Below are 21,938 nucleotides of genomic sequence, written 5' to 3'. Positions count from 1 at the left end.
ATCTAGTGGTAGTGCCGGATTCACCCGGTGTGCCTACCGACTAAAAACTAACCTCCCCGCATGGGACAGGTTCGTGAGGACCACTCCCCTAGAAGACAAAAGGGCATAGAAGAAGAAAGAAAAAAAAAATAATAGAGAATTTCGGAGGCTGACTCGCGACTCGCTCTCGAAGAGATGAGAGGAGGGGACACTTACGCATCTGGACGAAGCTCGATGGCCGCCACTTTCACCAGAATTGAGGAACCTCATAATTCAAAGACATCCAAAACATTTTTGTCATATTTCATTCTCGTGAAGAGTAATGTGGTAATTGTAGTAGTGCTACATAATCATTTTTATTAACCAGATGCAACTTAGATCAATGAATAGAGAATGAAAAGTTGTCACTTAAAATGTCATTTGCGGTAAGATTGAAATGCATCTTGTACCTGAAAATCGACCTCCAAAAGAATAGATATTGAGTTCTCGTCTATAATGTTATCTACAATGCCTCATCTATTATTTCAGATGTACGGAAGCCCGTAAGCCGGCGTAAGCCCGTATGGCTCACTAACCGTGGCGGCGCAAGTGTCGCTTAACTTTGCTCAAGTCGGTAGCAAAGATTATAAAGGAGATCGCCAGTGCCTATGGTAGAGAAGTGTCGCTTTTTTTCCACTGTTTTGAGCGCCCCGTCGCGGCAAATCAGCCGAACTATACGCACGTTTCAGCAGCGGAGAAGAAGACCAAATTGTGCGTACGATAGGTACCTAGTAGAGGGGGAAGGAATATGTGCGTATACACGGGTATAGCTATATATGTTTTGTATTCTAGCTGCCTCGACTCTCGGCTCCCGGCTCTCGCAGCTCGCAGCTCTCGCATGCATGCGTATACCTATATCTATTCCTGATGTGATGTTCCCTCAAAAGCGGTTTTGAATGTTGGACAGTTATTATATGTCCAATCATATATATTACTCATTAAATGTGTATTAAATACTTGTACAGCTAAATACTGAGTTTTCCTCGTATAAAATAAAAAATTGAGTAATAAAAACGTAAGCCCTGATATGTAATGTAACTTCTTGAAACTCGATCTCTATAAAATAATCATTTTTACAACTTGAATAATTTATGTTTTTATAGATTTATAAAAATTTAGCACATTAAAAATATCAGAATAATATACACACGCTTCACTTTGATTTTTAAGTTTATTCAATAGAGAATGACTTTTTCTGAAATTCAAATGTCATTCTTCAACACATGTAACTTTTCTAATAAGAATCAGTAATTGTAAAAATATTTAAAAAAATAATAATTCTACTTGTAGGTCAAACTTTCACACAATTATCAATATAAAGAAAAAATAAACTAATACTTAAACTTAAACCCTGGAGCTTCACGATAAACATGTGTCACTTTAAGTGCTTAGGGAAATAGTGTGTTGGTAGTCGAGGTAGCTAAATACTGCATCGTGTACTTTTGCCTTAAGCATTCTGGGGTTCAAATCTCGCCCGCAGCAGAATTTTTTTTTTTTTACGATTTCTTTTTTTTTTTTTTTTTTTTTTGATGGTAGTACAAAACTTTTTTTCGATAATAGTATTTAATTTTTATGTATATGTTGCGTAACGACTACGCTTTGTAAATTGATTCCTTGTAAAGTTGGGTGATTTTATTAGATATTTATATTTTTTAATAAAAATATAATATCAATAGTGGGGAAAATGCTAATTACCATTTCATTTTTTTTTGAGATGGCTATAAAACTATTATTGATAAAGTTAAAAATCATCCAAAAGTAATTTAATAGTACTAAGTTATTTTACACTATTCTAACAAAATGGTTGTGATCTCACTTCGATGAGGATCACACCTTTTACAACCTAATCAATAATTGTGTAAAACTTATTCAAACAATTAATTAAACTATTAGAAACCAGGAAAATTTTTGAAAACACTTTTTATCAAATGATTTTTCATTGCTATTCCAAGTTAAATATGAGTTTATTGATAAAACGCTCAGTTTACTGGAGAGCAAAGTATGGCATCGCTTAACATAAAGGAAACCATGAAAACATTAGTAAAATAAAAGGCAAGGTATTAAATGTTGAGGACTTAAAATTTTTTTTTCTATTTTAGAACTAAATTTTGCCTGTTACATAGATATAACTTATGTTGTACAAGTTCTTAGACTAATTTTGATGATTTAGATCAAAAAATTGTTCTTAAATTCATACGGCATTTACCAAAAAAATTAAATTTATAGTACCTTATAATTTTTTTAGAGCCATAATTGTTACCACTTATTAATCGTCTATATTTTGTTTAAAAAATTTTTAATCTAATAAAAGGGTAGTCTGAGTATGTCTGTTCCGTCGAGAGACGGAAATCAAACGGAGCGTTTGTATACCGTTCAACTCAAACACACCTTTTCTCTCATGTCTTCTCTGCGCCCGCTTAAGCTCATCGCTGGTTGGCTCACGGCTGGCCAATGTACGAGCGGCAGTGGGTGGGGCGTCGAGACTTACGCGTATGCTTGTCGGCGCTCTCTCGCTCTATTGCTTTTTGCACGCCTAACCGCACGCATCTCCATTGCTACCAACGCCTGCATTTTGCTGCCTTCTCGCTTCCAGGTCATCGTACACCAGGAGTCGACGGCTGTACCAGACGCTTACCACCAGAGGATCACGCCAACGCTAAGTCACCTCATCCTTTCATTATACTCGCTCTTATACGTTTAATCATTTAACCTCCCTCTGTATCTTTCCCACATTCTCTCCTAACATTCTACATATCTCCGCATACTCAAACCCCTTCCACGTCTTCCTCTACCTCTCTCTCTCTTTTTCTCTGCTGATCTATTGCTCCTATACGTCTGACATTCTCTCTCTAACCCTTTCCTATTCAATATATATCTATATCTCTCTCAATTTTATATTATCTTCACCTTCGTTCTCAAGCTATTTTCTACTTGTTGCTATCTCCCCATTTCTTTACATTCTACATACTTAGTTTCATTTCATCCATTTTCTCATTCTTTCTTGCTCGTACACGCTCCACATTTCATTCAATCCTTTCCCAGTGGCTGTACATTCCCTCTCTCTCTCTCTCTACTTTTCTGTAGTCCGCCATTTTTGCTACCATTACCAGGGCATATTCTACATCCTCGCCAACCCAACCAACGTGCTATCGCTCTCTCCTCTCGCATGAGTTTGTTCGCATCATTAGACCTGTACGCCTCTCGAAACGGAATAGTTAACTCCTCGCCCGATCCATCGATCGCAGCGCCAGCTGCGTCTGAATTGTCGCAAGGGGCAATTCTGCATTTCCGGACGTCGGTCCGCTTTCACCAGCCTTGCGCTGACTCGTGCGACCGAGCAGGGCCCGCCGGTTCGCAAGGGAATCCTGTTCCTACCTTCATTAATTCCTCGCATATTCACACACCGGAAGTCGTTACCAGTAGGTCCTTCCGTACAATCACACACATCCGCATTTACGCACACAAGACCAGTCCGTATCTAAAATTCCGCATTTTCATATCTCATTAGTTAACAATTTCATCGATTTGTATTTGTCTTCGTTTCTTAATAAATCTGGGTTTTTTATGCCGCTGGCTTTTTCCCATTAAATTGGTTTTCTTTATTTATTTATTAACCTCTGTTCAATTTCAGGTAATCAACGCATCATAACCCCTATTATCAATATTTAAACTCTCAACTTATTTTTTTGTTATTATTTTTTTTTATTTTATTTCCCTTTATTTATATTTATTCCCCCCCCCCTGTTTTTTTTTAAATTTTATTTCTGTTTTTATTTTATCTATTTTTTTTGATTGATTTCTTGTTACGTGAGCCCCCCCCCCTTTTTTTTGTTCATTCTGCCCTAATCCCTTTTTAATTTGGACCAGGCAATCCATGTTGGATCGGCTGTGCTCCCACACGACAATTTTGGTGCCTCCTGTGAGGTTTGAAGTTTACTGCCTCATCAACATCCCCATCAATCATCGTTGTTTCCAACGCCGTCGCTCCCACGGATCAACCTTCTCCCAGCTGTCAGAAGTTGAGTCAACGTCGTCAATACAGATAAGATTTGTTTTCTTTTGTTCTTTTTGTTGTTAACCTTTTTCACTTTTTTCTAATTAGAATCAGCTTGGTTTTAAGATATTTCTTTACATTAGTTTTTTTTTTGGGGGAACCATAAAGGTGGAGAGTGGGTAGTTTTTATTTTATAAACAAGAAGAGGGACCCGTGGTATTAACGCCATCAGGATGGCAGTTGCAACTTCCAAGAGTTTATCGATAAAGGCAAGGCTATTTTCGGATCGATTAGACGGTTTGGAAAAATTTGTAGGGGGCCCAGACGTCGACAAAGTCAGCGCGACTTTACGTTTGGGGGACCTAACCCGTAAATTTCAAGAATGTGAGGACTTAATAGAAGCGCTTAGTGTTGAGAACGGAAAGGTAATGGAAGTAGAGACGTGGCCAGAAATCAGTAAGCGGTATTACAAGATAGCCAGCGACATTGCGAAGTTGAATGCTCCCGACGGGATGAACAATGCGTCTTTAGTAGGTCAGGGAGGAGGAATGGGCTCTTCGACTTTTGTAGAACACCAGCGTCTCTTAAAACTCCCAGTAGCGGAACTTCCAAGGTTTAGCGGTGGGCACGAAGAATGGTTGTCGTACAAAAACACTTTCTTGACGATGATCAATTCACGCAGTGACATCGATAAACTGGTCAAGTTTATGTATTTGCGGAATACTTTACAGGGCGAAGCGTTGAACAAGATCTCGATTTATACCATCAGCGCGGAGAACTATGACAAGGCTTGGAAAACTCTGGTCGATTCGTACGAGCGTCGGCGTATTCTGATCTCCAAGCATCTTGATGCAATCCTCGACATTCCGCCGTTGAAAACTGCTACTTCCAAGGATTTGTCCATAATGGTTGACAAGGTGAAGCAGCACTTGAATTCGTTGGAGTCTCTTGGTGGTATGGAACCTCCCCGTATGGTCGTTCGCTTACTTGAAAGGGCCTTACCATCGCCCATTCGTCAAAGATGGGAGGACTCGCTTGCGGTGGACGAGCTCCCGAACCTTGAAACATTTTATTCGTTCATCGAAGGGGTAGTTTCGAGGATGTACACCATGGAGAATGATTGTCCGCAGTTCAAAGACGCCATCGAATCAGCCGGCAAGCCGAATCTGGAACCCAGGAAAGCGAGGAAGACCAACGACGGTGCTCGGATCCTCGTGACTACAGCAGAGCAGCCATGCGTGAAATGCGGTCAAGCACACTCGCTGTATCGTTGTCCAGAGTTTGCTACTTTGTCGGTCCAAGCTCGGTGGGATTTCGTCAGAACACATCGTTTGTGCTTCAATTGTTTGCGTTCACATGTCGGAAAGTGCAACCTGGGGCATTGCAGGCGATGCGATAAGTACCACAACACCTTGTTGCATGCGGACCCGAAGACGTCCCAGTCAACAGCGAAGTCTGGTGGAACTCTTGGTGGAAATTCGTCCAACAACGCTTCTCACACATGACTAGGTTTAGATATTTTCAGTGCCGTGTCTAGGTCACTCACATCTCAACTTCTCATGAGCGCGGTCATTTGGGTCAAGTCAAAGAAGGAGAGCTTCATCGAAGGTCGTACACTGTTGGATACTTGTTCCACTAATCATTTCGTGACGGAGCGTTTCGTGCAACAACTCCAATTTCAGCTGCAGGCTTGCGAAATGCCCATTAGAGGCTTTGGAGGAAGTGGCTCCATATCGAAGGGGTCTATTGAACTCGTCATTCGTTCGCGAGTCAATGAATTCCAGAAGACTCTAAATTGCCTTGTAGTCCCCAATATCACCAGCAAGATTCCAAGCGAACCATTTCCACGGGAAGTAATCGATATTCCGCATAACCTTCGATTAGCTGATCCGCAGTTCCACGTTCCTCGTCCGGTCGACATTCTTATAGGTTCAGGTGAGACTCTATCTTTTCTGTCAGTCGGTCAGATTCACTTGGCTCGAGAAAACTACGATCTTTACTTGCAGAAAACGCAGCTTGGTTGGGTGGTTGTAGGGGGAATAGACCAAAATCGAGATAGCGTAGTTACGTGCAATTTAGTCGAGTTGAACGAACAGCTCACGAAGTTTTGGGAATTAGAAGAGGTTGGTAGTCAGTTAGGTTACACCCCAGAAGAGACTGCGTGCGAAACCCATTATGTCGAAAACACGAGACGCGATAGTAGTGGTCGATATGTCGTTAGATTACCATTCAAGCAGTCAGCTGTACCTCTCGGAAATTCACGGGCTAAGGCGTTCCGACAATTCCAAGCCATGAAACAACGGTTTCTTGGGAACTCTGAACTTCGTGTAGAGTACACTAAGGTTATGCAGGAGTACATCGATTTAGGTCACATGACGCTCGTCAATAATGAGAGTTTTGGAGGGTATTTTATGCCTCACCATGCAGTACTCAAACCATCTAGTACCACCACAAAAACTCGAGTGGTGTTCAATGCTTCAGCCAAAACAGATAAAGGCCTCTCCTTGAATGAAATGCTCATGGTGGGACCTACAATACAGCCAAAACTCTTCGATCACATTTTTCGATTCCGCACTCACACGTTCGTTATCACGGCTGATATAGAGCGTATGTACAGGCAGATCCTTGTCGATCCTCGTGATAGGTTGTATCAGCAAATCTTTTGGTTCCACGAGGGCAGATTCAGGACATTTGAGTTGAACACCGTCACGTTTGGCGTGTCGTCCGCTCCATTCTTAGCTATTCGTACAATCCATCAATTGGCTGAGGACGAAAAGGCAGATTTTCCAAAGGCCAGTGCCATCTTGAAACGCGATTTTTACGTAGATGACTTGCTTAGTGGGGCTGATTCAGTAGCAGAAGTCGTACAGATTCGCAACGAACTTATTCAACTGTTGGCTCGTGGGGGATTTACTATCAGGAAATGGGCTTCGAACCATCGACACGCGTTAGATAATTTAGAGGGACGAGTTTTTAGAACAGAGCTGTCTGTCCGGATTCAAAGTCCGATGAATTCCTATACACGGTCAATCCAATCAAGTTGCCCGCAACAATCACGAAGAGAAACATCTTGTCAGAAATAGCTCGAATTTTTGATCCTCTAGGTTTGTTAGGTCCAGTTGTATTCGCAGCCAAGGTTATTATGCAGGAGTGTTGGAAATCAAAGGTAGGCTGGGACGAATCTGTACCTCAGGACCTGTTCACCAAGTGGGCCTCGTTTGCTAAGCAGCTTAACTTATTGGAAGGGGTATCGTTTCCAAGACACCTTCTTTTGCCACACGCTGTCACGATTCAAATCCACGGGTTTTGCGACGCCAGCAACCGAGGATATGGGGCTTGTTTGTATGTGAGATCAGTGGATAGGTCTGGGAAGGTTCTCGTGCGCTTAGCTTGTGCGAAATCCCGCGTCGCCCCAGTCAAACAAACAACGATTCCTCGACTTGAGTTGTGCCGCGCCTTAACGCTGGTTCGATTGTTCAAGGAGTGTAGGGAATCCTTTCCCTTTGTCATTAACAAGGTCGTATTTTGGTCCGATTCTGAGATCGTGTTGCAGTGGATCAAGAAATCCCCTCAGGTCCTCAAAGTCTTTGAAGGAAATCGTGTCGCTGAAATCCAAGAGTTGTCATCAACGATAGAGTGGCGTCACGTGGCAAGTAAAAACAATTTCGCGGATGTTCTTTCCAGGGGACAAAACCCAGCCGAGTTCGTCGAGAATCGTGAGTGGAAGTCAGGAAAGTCTTGGTTGTATGGTCCAGAAGAAGCATGGCCAAATTCAACGAGAAATCACAACATCGATTTACCAGGCTTGAAGGCGTCAACTTGTCTCTTATCGACTTCGAAACCCTCTCATTCCGCAACACCAACTGCGTCAAATTTGTCGTTTCAGGAATCATCCACGAGTCCACCATTCTACAAGCGATCCTCATCCTACTTTGCGTTAGTTAGCTCCTTGTCTTATTGCTTGCGCTGGCGTCATGCGTCTGATCGAACCAAGGCACCACTCTCGATTGCAGAAAGGTCCAGAGCAGAAACAAGGCTTTTAATTTTCATTCAACAGGAACAGTTTGGCAAGGAGATTGAGCAGATCAAGGGAACCGGAAGTACAAAGAACACCAAACTCGCTGCGTTCGATCCATTCATTGACGCGGACGGTCTACTTCGAGTAGGTGGTCGACTACGACACGCACAAATTCCTGATCGTCAGAAGTACCCGATTTTGTTGCCCTCCTATCATCACGTGACCGATCTTATCATTAGGGAAGTCCATCAGTCTTTGTTGCACGCGGGAATTCAAGGCACGCTGTATAAGATTCGTCAACGTTTTTGGTTGTTAGATGGTAAGAATCAGGTTAGGCGGATCGTCAGGCATTGCATTACATGCATTAGGCATCGACCCGTGAATCTTCAGGCCAAAATGAGCGACTTGCCGCGAGCGCGTGTCCAACAAAATGCGGTTTTTCAGCACGTAGGCGTTGATTATTTTGGGCCAATCAACATAAAGGAGAAGAAGTTCCGAAATCGAGTGATTTTACCAGCTTACGGTTGCGTTTTCATCTGCATGCCCACAAAGTCCGTCCACATCGAAATAGCTAGCGACATGACCACAGAAGCGTTTCTTGGAGCGTTTAAGAGGTTTATAGGGCGACGAGGAATCCCATCGCACGTATACTCAGATAACGGAACCAATTTCGTAGGTGCAAATAATGAGTTACGCGAAATCTTCAACCTAGTCCACTCAGACTCTTTCCACGATACAATCAGCAGTTACGCTGCGAAGCAAAACATCAAATGGCATTTCAATCCGCCAGTGTCACCACATTTCGGTGGGATTTGGGAATCCGCGGTAAAATCGTTCAAACATCATCTCAAACGCGTTATCGGAAAGCAAGTGCTTACCTTTGAACAACTCAATACCCTTTGCATCGAAATCGAATCAATTTTAAATTCGCGACCTATCAGTTCAATGTCAAGCGATCCAAACGACCCATCAGCGCTTACACCCGCACACTTCCTTATTGGTCGTCCTCTTACGATGATGCCTGATCACGATTTGACTTCCGTTCCAGATAACCGACTACCAGCATGGAAATTCATTGTGAAGGCGCGGCAGGACTTTTGGAAACGGTGGCATTTAGAATATCTCAACGAACTTCAAAAAAGGACAAAATGGCTCGAGGGAAAGGGAGAAATCAAGGTCGGATCTGTTGTCATCTTAATGGAGAAATCTCAGTCGAATTGTCATTGGCCGCTGGGAGTAGTCATCAAGGTGTATCCTGGGAGCGACGGTGTCGTCAGGGTCGTCGACGTCAAGATAAGGAATGGAATATACAAACGAAACATCACCGATCTGTGTCCATTGCTCGAAAATCAATAATCACATACAGGTCTTGTGTTGCGCACACTTCACACGAACATATACGCTATAACCCACAATTTTGCTCGCTTAATCTCGCAACGGGGGGAGCCTGTTCCGTCGAGAGACGGAAATCAAACTGAGCGTTTGTATACCGTTCAACTCAAACACACCTTTTCTCTCATGTCTTCTCTGCGCCCGCTTAAGCTCATCGCTGGTTGGCTCACGGCTGGCCAATGTACGAGCGGCAGTGGGTGGGGCGTCGAGACTTACGCGTATGCTTGTCGGCGCTCTCTCGCTCTATTGCTTTTTGCACGCCTAACCGCACGCATCTCCATTGCTACCAACGCCTGCATTTTGCTGCCTTCTCGCTTCCAGGTCATCGTACACCAGGAGTCGACGGCTGTACCAGACGCTTACCACCAGAGGATCACGCCAACGCTAAGTCACCTCATCCTTTCATTATACTCGCTCTTATACGTTTAATCATTTAACCTCCCTCTGTATCTTTCCCACATTCTCTCCTAACATTCTACATATCTCCGCATACTCAAACCCCTTCCACGTCTTCCTCTACCTCTCTCTCTCTTTTTCTCTGCTGATCTATTGCTCCTATACGTCTGACATTCTCTCTCTAACCCTTTCCTATTCAATATATATCTATATCTCTCTCAATTTTATATTATCTTCACCTTCGTTCTCAAGCTATTTTCTACTTGTTGCTATCTCCCCATTTCTTTACATTCTACATACTTAGTTTCATTTCATCCATTTTCTCATTCTTTCTTGCTCGTACACGCTCCACATTTCATTCAATCCTTTCCCAGTGGCTGTACATTCCCTCTCTCTCTCTCTCTACTTTTCTGTAGTCCGCCATTTTTGCTACCATTACCAGGGCATATTCTACATCCTCGCCAACCCAACCAACGTGCTATCGCTCTCTCCTCTCGCATGAGTTTGTTCGCATCATTAGACCTGTACGCCTCTCGAAACGGAATAGTTAACTCCTCGCCCGATCCATCGATCGCAGCGCCAGCTGCGTCTGAATTGTCGCAAGGGGCAATTCTGCATTTCCGGACGTCGGTCCGCTTTCACCAGCCTTGCGCTGACTCGTGCGACCGAGCAGGGCCCGCCGGTTCGCAAGGGAATCCTGTTCCTACCTTCATTAATTCCTCGCATATTCACACACCGGAAGTCGTTACCAGTAGGTCCTTCCGTACAATCACACACATCCGCATTTACGCACACAAGACCAGTCCGTATCTAAAATTCCGCATTTTCATATCTCATTAGTTAACAATTTCATCGATTTGTATTTGTCTTCGTTTCTTAATAAATCTGGGTTTTTTATGCCGCTGGCTTTTTCCCATTAAATTGGTTTTCTTTATTTATTTATTAACCTCTGTTCAATTTCAGGTAATCAACGCATCATAACCCCTATTATCAATATTTAAACTCTCAACTTATTTTTTTGTTATTATTTTTTTTTATTTTATTTCCCTTTATTTATATTTATTCCCCCCCCCGTTTTTTTTTAAATTTTATTTCTGTTTTTATTTTATCTATTTTTTTTGATTGATTTCTTGTTACGTGAGCCCCCCCCCCCTTTTTTTTGTTCATTCTGCCCTAATCCCTTTTTAATTTGGACCAGGCAATCCATGTTGGATCGGCTGTGCTCCCACACGACAATGTCTCATGGTGTATACATGTCATAAAATGTATGTAAAAAAACGTATTGCGGGAAAACTGGGTGTTTTTTGTCCATGAGCACTGCACTAAAAATGCTCTCAAAATTGTACACTTTGATCAAACTTGTCTGATTCTAAACCCTCAGCTGAGACATTTAGCCCAAATCTAACAACAAAATTGCGGCCTATTTAGATCATAACTACTCAAGTTAATCTTAAAACTTGATAACATGCATATGCGTCCGCGTTCACAGACAGAGTTCTATTTCTTGTCAAAATTCAACTTTTTTGTACTGTAATAATACTATTTTTTTAATTTATACTCTATTTACCTTTATCTCACAAAAATGCCCATCAATTGATGCATATATAATAAGCGTATGTGTATGTGTATGTACACACATCAATATGTTACAAGTCACATTTTTATTGTTATTATTATTTATATTATAAATATTATCATTATTATTTATCCTAGGAATCAAACAAGTACTTTTTATACTAAAGATATCTAAAGACATAAAAGCAGGGCCTAGGCGCCTGGCCAGGCAAGCCTTAGGCAACGGTTACATGGCTGCGGAAGTATTCAACGGATCGTCAATGCGTCAGAAATAAAGGTTAAAAAATGACAGTCATCCGATACTAATTTTTATTACATACACAATATCAAACTTTTTCCGCTAAAACTCTTCATGACCATTGGCTGCTACTCTGACGCAACGTACTGTTCCACGTCCATGTGCACGATGCGCTTTCTGTCTCACGCAAACAGAAGCGTCACTTGATAAACCGATGGTGGGGAAACCTTTTTTTCTGACGCAGTGACGTTCCGTTGGTTACTTCTGCAGCCATGTCACCGCGGCCTCACATCGATGGCAGAGCCTGGGCAGGTTTAAATGTAGAGTTTATTACACGGTGTAATAAGGTTGACCGCAGGCTATGTCCAGGGCCTAGACAGGGTGTGTTTATAAATGTACAGAAACATATATCCACTGTACTCACAGTATTACAGTAAAGGTTATAGTATGTACATGTATATTTAAAGCTTTTGGATAGAAAACAACGATGAATAATTTTAGCAAATGGTAAGGAAAAAACTTGCAAGCAGAATATCGCTGCTTTATTTAATACTGTTTATTTATATCCAATGTTTCATTTTTAGAAACATTCAAGAAAATAATGATTTAATTTTTACAAGTATAATGTTTTTTATTTTTACATTGTTATTGTTATCACCATAATTATGAACTCAGAAATACTGTCCTGATAAAATTGTTCGTAAGTAATTCACATTCAAATTCGTCTATCGTTGGTTATTAGTGTCTCTTGCATTCGTACTTGTAGTAATCATACTAAGCATATTAGGCTTAATTTTCTTTTTCTTTTTTTTTTTAATTGGCGCACTCTTCTAATTTTTCCTTTTAGTCATTTATTTTTGTTAAATCTTACTAATAAATAAAGCAAAGTCGCTAAAACCGTTGTGATCGCTACCCGCGAGAGCTACTGAACCGATTTTGTTGAAATTTTGCACACTGCTTCTTGGTGATTCCGAGATGGATTTGCACAGTTTTGTTCTTGAAAAAGTTAGTAACATTAGCGATAAATAAGCTTAAAGTTTTGGTAAAATCAGCTAGCTTTGCGCCTTAGTTCAGTAGGATCTGCTAGGTGGCGTCAAGGTAAAATTGAAGCCACCCGCAATCAAAGATAGTAAAGAGTGGTTGTAAGATGCCCTACCGAGTCAACAATTATCGTAGTCGATCATTGGCACTACACCAAGAACAGAGTGGTCCGTCGTGCAGCTGGGCTTTCCAGATACTGATGACACTCTTCTTTCATGGGCAAGCGAAATAAATCGAGTTTAACCCCGGATCGCTAAAATAACCGGCTGACACGGAGAAATGGGCGTTTGAAACGTCAACGTCTCCGGTGGAATATCTGGAGACGTGTATAGACAAAGCACAACCTGCATTTTGGCCGTTTTGTGGCCGTTCAACCATTTGACCTGTTGCTGTCAGAGAATTTTCTACTTTAAATGCAAGCCAGTGAAGACAGCCCTTAAGAGTACGGGCAGCCACAACGGCCTCCTTCTCAGTGATCGTTCTAATGACATACCTACAGAGAAGACATTCTCCAGGCCTACTTTCCTGACTAACGATGAACGGTTGGTTAACCAGGGAACCACCTGACGACGAGATATTATTTGGTCAGCGTTGTACCTCTCTCCTGTACGGTCTCCGGACACAGAGACTCAAAGGATTAGAGTCGAGCTACCAACAGCTGGCTCTCTATCATCAAGAATAATAACAAGGAATAACTGCAAGTCTCACCACTGGTCCTTTTCAGGGCCATTATAAGTATTAACGGTCCCTACTTAACCATAAATCTCATCGGTTCTTTCAAAGACCACCTAAGTTTAAATTACCTTGCCGACAAACACATTTTTACTATGATTTCTGGGGACGATTCGTCAACTATAAGACTATGTAAAGCCGGCCACTTTTGAACCAACTCAGTCATTCACTGGCAGACGTCACGAGCAGAGTTGTTCGTCGCCAGGTTGGGAACCCGAGTGACCCTATGTATACATGCTGCGGAAATTTACGCCACAGAACTTTGGCAAGACAGGCTTTCTATGAATATATACATGGGATGCTTTACTCTGATTAGCCAACTAAAATTCCGTCGCGTAAATTTTTGCAGCGTTTATCCGTAGCCTAAGCATTCAACTAAGAATAAGCGATCCTCTTCAACGTCTGCGCTGGGGGAACGTAACGACTATGAAGAAAAAATAATAAACGTAAGCCAACGGAACAGTTTCCAACGGGCAAGCATCACGAACCAACCTCTTCATCTTAGATCACCAAAACAACTGAGTCTGCAAATAAAGAATTCTTAAGGTACTTTAGACAACGTTTTCGACGTTATACCAGGAGACGTTGGGAAAGAGCTATACATCTAGCTCCAAAGCTACAAAAGTTGTAGTTTTCTTCCTGATCAGTGTGGTACTGCAATAACAGGCCAGAGAAGATCACCCTGAGGTAAAGAGGCATTATATTAGCTGGAAACTTCAGTCAAGACAGAGTTCACTTAAGAACCTTACCGGTCCTTTTTAGAGTCATCGGACGACGAACTACCTTACCAACAAATACATTACAACCTTATAAAGTTGAAAAAAATGGCCTTGAGGACTCACAAGAGTCTCAACTATGCCAAAAGTCACACGACGTTGAATTAGAAGGAAAACTTCAAATGCATCTTATGAATATACAATTTAAGGCATTACGACTTCCTTTTTTTTTAGTATAACCATGGTTAATTGGCGGTGGTAACAATCGGCTAAGAATATCATCCGTACCGAGGAAGCTCTAAGATTAGGAACCGATACACAAACAATGTAAGTGTTTATATGGCGGAGGGCGGGTTCGTTGCCCTGAGTAAATGAGCGAAATAGCTCGGATTGCCGATTATATAAAAATATTGAAAATAATTATTATCAAGTTTCAAAATTTATCTGTTGAATATCAATTAATTCCTGCACGATATACAGCAATTGTTTTTGATTATTACTTTATTGATTTTTATCGTTCCCTGAATATTCCCTCAAGTTAATGTCTTTGTCTTTCTAAATAAATTTATTTCTTCCCTTTTTTGGGTACAGACAATACTCTTAGTTTATATAAAACAATTTTGTAAATATCTTGACAGCTATTATTCTAGTTTTTATTCTTAAACTCTAAAAAGAAACTTGCAATCATTTATGGAGGGGAAGGTTTATTTAAATAAGCACAGTCAATTTTTTATTTTTATTTTTCTTATGTTTACTAAATCGTATAATTCTAAGGAAATCGTATCTTCAATTTATACATGTATTAATTGCATTTAAGTAATCGCGATTCTTTGAGTTAATAATTCAAAAAGAAAATGTATGGTATACAAAATAATTTCGAATTTACTTAAAATTTTTTCACATTCATTTAACAAAAATCTTACATAAACAACAATTCGAATTTGAATTTTCCCTCCTTAATCTTCACTTACGCACATTGGGTTAGACTAAAACGAATTTTGAGTCCAACCACGGAAGGTTAGTGCTAGGTGAGCTATCTATCATCCAAAGTCACGTAGGGTTAGGTCGTCCTCAGGGCCCTTGGATGTTTTGAGCACTGCTTCACCTAAGAAACGTGGTCGCTAACCCTAGTGCTTTGACTACTTGGGGATGCGTCGTCTCCACGCTTTAAACGGTCGAGCACCAAAAGTCCAAGTAGGAACCGGTTCGTGGAAGTGTGACCTGTAGATGGTGTACAAACTTATTTTTCAGCTCTCGGCCTTCATACTTGGTTTTTTTCTCTCACCTTGTGCTCAAGCTCAAGCACGATCGTCGCGGTAATGTACCGGTGCACGGGAGAGTTCCAGGTCTGGGTGAGCAGCGGATTTTCCGCGCCCCAGGCTCGCTGGAGAATGACTGACTTGTGACTTTACGTTGCGCGCCGGCGCGTTTTATGCCTTCGTTGTCTCCTTTTGAGTAGAAGGTTTTCCATTTTTTTGGTGAACGTGCTCTAGCGTTTTCTCAACGTACTAGACGCACATTCCCCGCGTGCAGCGTTCAAATTTGAATTTTTATTTTAAGTCAGTACGAGTTTCAAATAAGAATTTTTAATGAAATAAAATGAAATATATGGATACAAAAAAAATGTGTACCCTCTAAATGTCCCCCCTTGAATTGTCTATTTGACGGATTTTTTATTATAAGGAAAATGTAATCAATAGAATAATATAATTATGAATGAAAGACGTATATTATAAATTCTAGGTAATAAAAGTGCCCCCTTGCAGCTTTAAGAAAATGACGAAAGAATTCGTTAAGTGAAAGATCATTTTTTAACTATAACCCTTATAGTAATCACTTGAATCTTCCAGACTTTTAAATAGGTAGAATTTGTATTTTTGTTGCGATAAAAAATGTAGAGATTAAGCTCCAGATTTTTGTTGCTCTGGTTTAAAGTTGTGAGATTGGGGAAAAAAATTTTCAATTATATATTTTTTGTGAGCTTTGAATATTTACAGCTTTAAAAAATAGTCTTGTTCATAGATTATACAAGAGAAACTGCAAATCAATGGCCTTTTAAGGCCAACGATTATTTTATGGCTTAAGAAATGCACGGTATTTTTTAGCATAATTAAATTTTTTTCACTTTTTGCAGCTTTTTACTGGACCAAATAAACTGTATACATTCCGAACAAATATGTTTTTAATACAAAGATTTTTGTTCTGAGAAGTGTCAGATAAAGATGTAAAATTTTTAAGTGAAAACGTTTCACATTACATTTCAATACACTACGGTGTTCCATTTAGTGAGTCTCGGGCGAAGCCGATATGGAGGGGCCGCTAGTGTACAGATAAAAACTAAATGAACAAGCATAAACAAACAGACGATCGATTAATGAAAACTTGTGTGTGGGTGTGTACTTATACAAGTGTATGTGTATGTAAGTTTCACGACACGTCAAGAGTCTCAATTTGACACCCCAGCGGAAATTTTAAAACGTAAATAACAAAATGTTAGAAAAAGTGAACATATGTAAAAATATGCCGTAACCCCCAAGAAAATGTAAGAAAATGTAAGGAACTGTTATAGTCTCATCATGGATTTCGGACGTTTCTTACACATTATTATGTTGTGTTACGTTTTTTTACATTTTCTTACGTTTTAATATGATTTACCACATGCTGTTACACTTATACTTTTTCATAATAGTTACTCAAGTTTTTTTCATTTAAGGCAAATTTTATTCGAAAATGTAATGAAATTTGTCTGAAAGTTATCAATGATAATAAAATATAAAAAAGTGTAATAAACTGCAAAAAACTGTAAGGTGTTATAAAACATTACAGATGACAACACTTCCTTACAGTTTATTAGAGTTTACTACAGTTGCTTTTTCACGAGATTCAAGTGTCTTTTTAGAATTATAATAAAATGTAACGAATCGTAAGACAATGTGTTGGGTTGTAGTTGACTATAATCAAACCAAAACGTAACAAATTGTAACTGTGGTCCGAAATCCAACCAAACTGTACATTACATCACAGAAAGTTTCGGTTTGCTACGTTTTTTCACACTATTTTTTTTCCGTTGGGGCACTCTCGAAGGTCGAAGGTTAAATAGTACATACCTAATTACGTAGTCCATTATCAGGGCCTGGCTACACCCTTTTGATCACTTCATTACAATACCGACCAGAACCTGCCGAGGCCGCCTGGCCAGGGCCTGGTATTTAGCTACAGCCGTCTATTAGTGGTCATTTCTTGTCGGGTATGCAAAATAACTATGGAGACATTAGAATGATAACGTATATTAACAGTAGGGGTTATATTAAGTATACGTATATATTCAACGCTATTAGATCGAAAACGACAATAAGTAATTCCAGCAACTGATTTAAAAAAATCTTATACATGTATCATTGCTGCTTTATAAAACACTTCTGAGTGATTTTTAGTTTAATTTTTAGGAGCAAGCAAGCAAGACCATTCAATGATTCAATTCTTACAAATTCTAGTTTCCTAATTGCTACATCATTATCACTAGCTACAAACTTAGAAGTACTGTCTTGGTCATCGAATTGTTCATTATCTTCTCTTACTTCGGTGCTACGTGTACTTACTATTCGAGTCTAATATAGTTTTCGCTTAATAACTCGGGACACGCGCTGGGCACGATAATGGGACACAGAGCTAACGGGGTGGTTCTAACTAACGACACCATATTTGCAAAGGAGCTGCGACTGTTTTAACACAACTTAAAGCGATTATTATGCAAGGAATATCCTGGTGCACTTAACTTGCGCGTAGTGCGCCTAAAGTTAGTCGATTTTATCAAGAGCGGTGTACAAAAGGGTATCTCGTCCGCGATCTAGACGATACCGGCATCGTTACGGGAAAAAGTTTGGTTTCTCGCGACTGGGCTTGGATCTATTGATACCATTGCGAGTACTGATTTTTGCTTTAATTCTGTAAGTTCTTGCTTCGATAGTACCACTACCGTGGCGGATAGTGGTGTGCACAAAAAATAACTTATTAATTTTCAAGGGTCCTCGGGTACCAATGTGGCGGATATTGGTGCGCGCGTAAGCAACTTTAAATAATTTTCCAAGTTCCTCGGGTACCAATATCGTGGCGGATATTTGTGCACGCGTCAACAACTTTAGTTATGGGCCCGGCTGAAACAAACGGAAAAGAAAGAATACTAGAAAATTATAACTTTCACACTTACTTTTATTTTAATATAACTGGAGTACACTGCGAACCAGTACGAGCCGAGGAGGTAAGTAATGAGGTTTTTGCTACGTGCTCGTGGAGGACTGAGTGATAGCAGAGGCGGACTCTAACTATTCAGTCGACCGTTCGAGCGGCATTGTTAAGAGAGTCTCTGGGCCTTTGTATAAGGAGTAGCGGACCTCGGTGACGTGCTGGTTCGATAGCAACGCAGGAGAGCTTGCTGGGGGAAAATCTTGCAAAAATGACAATAGCCGAAAATCCCATTGGCTAGAACTGCTCTAGTATAGCCACTCAGAAATTGGCACTTCCCACATTCAGTTCACTCCCTTCTTCGCGCTGAGAGAAGGGAAGGAGATTCACTTGCTCATGCCCTTCCTTTCCCTTTTACATACGAAGTTGACAGGATTTCAATATAATTTAACCTTAACATTATGACAGAATATTATTATTATTTACTAATGCTAAACACCAGTCGTTTGTTTAAATAAACTCGGTGCAAAAAAAGCGGTAAAAATCACTTAACAATCCCTATCCAAAATATCAGTGATGAATCAATGCTGAAATCAGTCGTAAATTACATTGTTGATTCTGCGTTTATTCCATGTTGAATCAATGCTGATTTAGCGTTGAATCAACGTTGACTTATTATCAACTGGGGAACATGTTGTTGTAACAGGTTGTAAGCTTCAAAATAATCTATTTTAATTGCTAACTGCAATGTTACCATGAAAAATGTACTGTTTTGAAGTTAATAACTATTATTGTTTTTAACAAACGCTGATTCAATGCTGCATCAGCATTGATTCAACATGGAATGAACGCTGAGTCAACGATGTAGTTTACGACTGATTTCAGCGCTGATATTTTTTATAGGGATTCGATTGATGCTCGGGCGAACAATTAATTGGCGATTTATTTATTAATACTACTACTTAACGTTAAAACAGTGGCTTCTGCCGTAATAACTCATAATTATAATATAATTATACTAATTAAGTAGTGTTAGTTATAATAATAATAATAATAATAATAATAATAATTATTATTATTATAATAATAATAATAATGATAATAATAATAGTAATAATAATATTAATGATAATAAAAATTGCTGTTGTTAGAACAATAGTGCTTTGCCTGTCGCGATTTATCATAATTTGTTTTTTCGGTAGTTTGAATGTTTATAATGTTACTAGTTGGAGAGGAAGTTGTCTCGTGGTACCCTAGGGAACCAGAAACTCTGTTACCCCTATTGTCTCTTGACTCTCCAAGTCAAGGGGAAGGGTTACTTTCCGTTTTCCTTTACATTTGGGAAAAAGTGTTAACAATTAACTAGATGACAAATTAGACTACTGCAGAATGTTTATGAAATAATTATTGCAATGCAAAAAGGGTTACTCTGTAAATCATGAGCTTGCGAACTACTTCAATGGTAAAAATCGGGTAATCCCTTGAAGGTTACTAATGTTGTGTACCAGGTTTGTTGTAGTTAATCTATAATGTAGATGTTTGCTAGTGGTGTAGTGTGTACTGGTTGTTTGTGACGATTCCGGCTTTTACTAATGTTTTTGCTTATTTTTACGTATTACATAACTGTCAAGAAAGTGAGCTTTGAGCAATCAAAGTTCCCGTCTTGCTCACACATGCGCCGCCTTATGGATACATCGGGCACTACAGTCACTTGAGCTCTTCGTGGTCGTCTGGCGACACTCACTACTTCTCCGGCAGCCGACCGATACACTCTCTCTTCTTGATCGCCACGTTACCGCTGTTAAATTACTTTTACTGTATCAGCCTAAAGCTGACCTTGCTGTAATACGTTTATTATGATACTTTGTGAGATTAAATCTTTTGTGCTCTTTCCTTCGCGAGTGCCTACCGTCATCTCTGAGCCACCTACTCTGACAATAACCTTCGAGACCTGACTCACACATGCACATACACATATGTGTAAACACACTCACACGCGTTTATCAATCTTCTATTTGTTTATGCTTGTTCATTCGTTTCTTTATTCGTACATTAAACAAATTTTAAGTGAGAAAGTTAAACGACTAGACGGAAAAATTCTGAGAATACGCAAATTTTGAAAAAAAACGAAGCTTAATACACTATACTGTATATGCAGGTTATCACGGTTACTATATGTACCACGGTTACTACGGTTACTATGGTTCCATGGAGCTATTCACATTTCACATAGGCATTTTTTGCTTCTTTCATTGTGAACGTTCATATTGAAAAGGGGGTTTTACTGTTCCGCTAAACTCATATTGAGTGAACAGACTGAACAGACCTATGCTGTGTTCTCTGTCAGTCAACATAGTTGCGATCATATATATAGGCTTCGTTGCCTGAAGGAAAAAGAGGTATAGGTCTGTTCAGTCTGTTCACTCACTTTGAGTTTAGTGGAACAGTGGAACCCCCTCTTAAATATGAACGTTCACAATAAAATAAGCAAAAAATGTCTATGTAAATAGCTCCATAGACATTTTTTGCTTATTTTATTGTGAACGTTTATATTGAAAAGGGGGTTCCACTGTTCCGCTAAACTCAAAGTGAGTGAACAGACTGAGCAGACCTATATGATGGGTAACACTGAGCAGGTAGCGAGTTCCATCGCTATCCCTCAATTCGAAATCTATATATTAGCTTCCCTAGTACTCATTATTTAACATCAACAAAAAATAACTCTAAAAAGTAATTTTTTTCATCTATAACCTATATTGGTAGTTGAATAGTTGCGACCAGGCTTTGTTGACTGACAGAGAACACAGTATAGGTCTGTTCAGTCTATTCACTCAATTTGAGTTTAGCGGAACAGTGGAACCCCCTTTTCAATATGAACGTTTACAATGAAATAAGCAAAAAATGTCTATGTGAATAGCTCCCCTATGTGGATTCTACGAATACGAGTAGTGCAACAAATAACTAACGTTGGACTGATTTTCAAGTGGATTGTGAGCAATACGATGATCAAGGGAGTGTTTCTAAGTTTTCAGCTAGTGATAATGATGTATAAAAATTAAAAAAACTCAGATTTGTAAAAATTAAGTCATCATTTTCTTGAATGTTCCCAAAAATTAAATATTGTATGTCACTAGAGTGTTTAAAAAAGCAGCAATAATTTTTGTATGAGTTTTTTTCTTGTTATTTGCTTAAATCATTCATCGATGTTTCTGACGTCTATGGCGCGGCGCAATAGATTGACACACAGTCGCTTACAAGGACAATTCTATCCTGCACGCTCTATTGCGCTCCATGTGACTGAAGCCTTATTCCCGTTATTTCTTTATTTCTCGCTCTTGTCGCAAACACTATGTTATATAAGAATAATAGACTGCTCGTGTGCTCGTTCTTATGTACGGCGCTGAACGCTGAAGCACAAGTAGAAGGAGACACAACATCGAATGTGGATATCCGTCTCTCTCGCACATTGCCGAAGGTTATGATCTAAGTATTTACTTACATCATGCTGAAGGTGGAAATGTGCGAGAGAGATAGATACCCACGTTCGATGTTGTGTCGTCTTCTACTTGTACTTCAGCACCGTACATAAGAACGAGCAGTCTATTTCTCTCATATGTCTATGATCGCAAATGCGTC

At 39.8% G+C, this 21,938-nt stretch overlaps 2 protein-coding genes across 2 annotated transcripts; both read left to right on the top strand.

Moving 5' to 3' along the window:
- Positions 1-4,245: 4,245 nt before the first annotated feature.
- On the top strand, positions 4,246-5,517 carry LOC106640614 (uncharacterized). The gene has a single exon (XM_014354708.2). It carries the CDS (start codon positions 4,246-4,248, stop codon positions 5,515-5,517), a length of 1,272 nt encoding a protein of 423 aa, XP_014210194.2.
- A 54-nt stretch (positions 5,518-5,571) lies between these two features.
- On the top strand, positions 5,572-9,386 carry LOC149373577 (uncharacterized). The gene is made up of 2 exons (XM_089596911.1): positions 5,572-7,015; positions 7,117-9,386. The coding sequence occupies exons 1-2, from the start codon at positions 5,572-5,574 to the stop codon at positions 9,384-9,386; spliced, it is 3,714 nt and encodes a 1,237-aa protein (XP_089453037.1).
- The last annotated feature ends 12,552 nt before the right edge of the window (positions 9,387-21,938 follow it).

The sequence above is a fragment of the Copidosoma floridanum genome, unplaced genomic scaffold, assembly GCF_036245765.1.
Source record: "Copidosoma floridanum isolate Cflo_tuat_1 unplaced genomic scaffold, Cflo_Japanese_pri ptg000030l, whole genome shotgun sequence".
NCBI lineage: Eukaryota > Metazoa > Arthropoda > Insecta > Hymenoptera > Encyrtidae > Copidosoma > Copidosoma floridanum.
Note: the sequence above shows the minus strand (reverse complement) of the source record. Positions and strands in the feature narration are given on the sequence as shown.

Coding starts and splice junctions, on each gene's coding strand:
- LOC149373577 (XM_089596911.1), top strand. CDS start 5,572: ATGAGCGCGGTCATTTGGGTCAAGTCAAAGAAGGAGAGCTTCATCGAA. Junction 7,016..7,116: donor GCTGTCTGTCCGGATTCAAA/GTCCGATGAATT, acceptor TTGATCCTCTAG/GTTTGTTAGGTCCAGTTGTA.
- LOC106640614 (XM_014354708.2), top strand. CDS start 4,246: ATGGCAGTTGCAACTTCCAAGAGTTTATCGATAAAGGCAAGGCTATTT.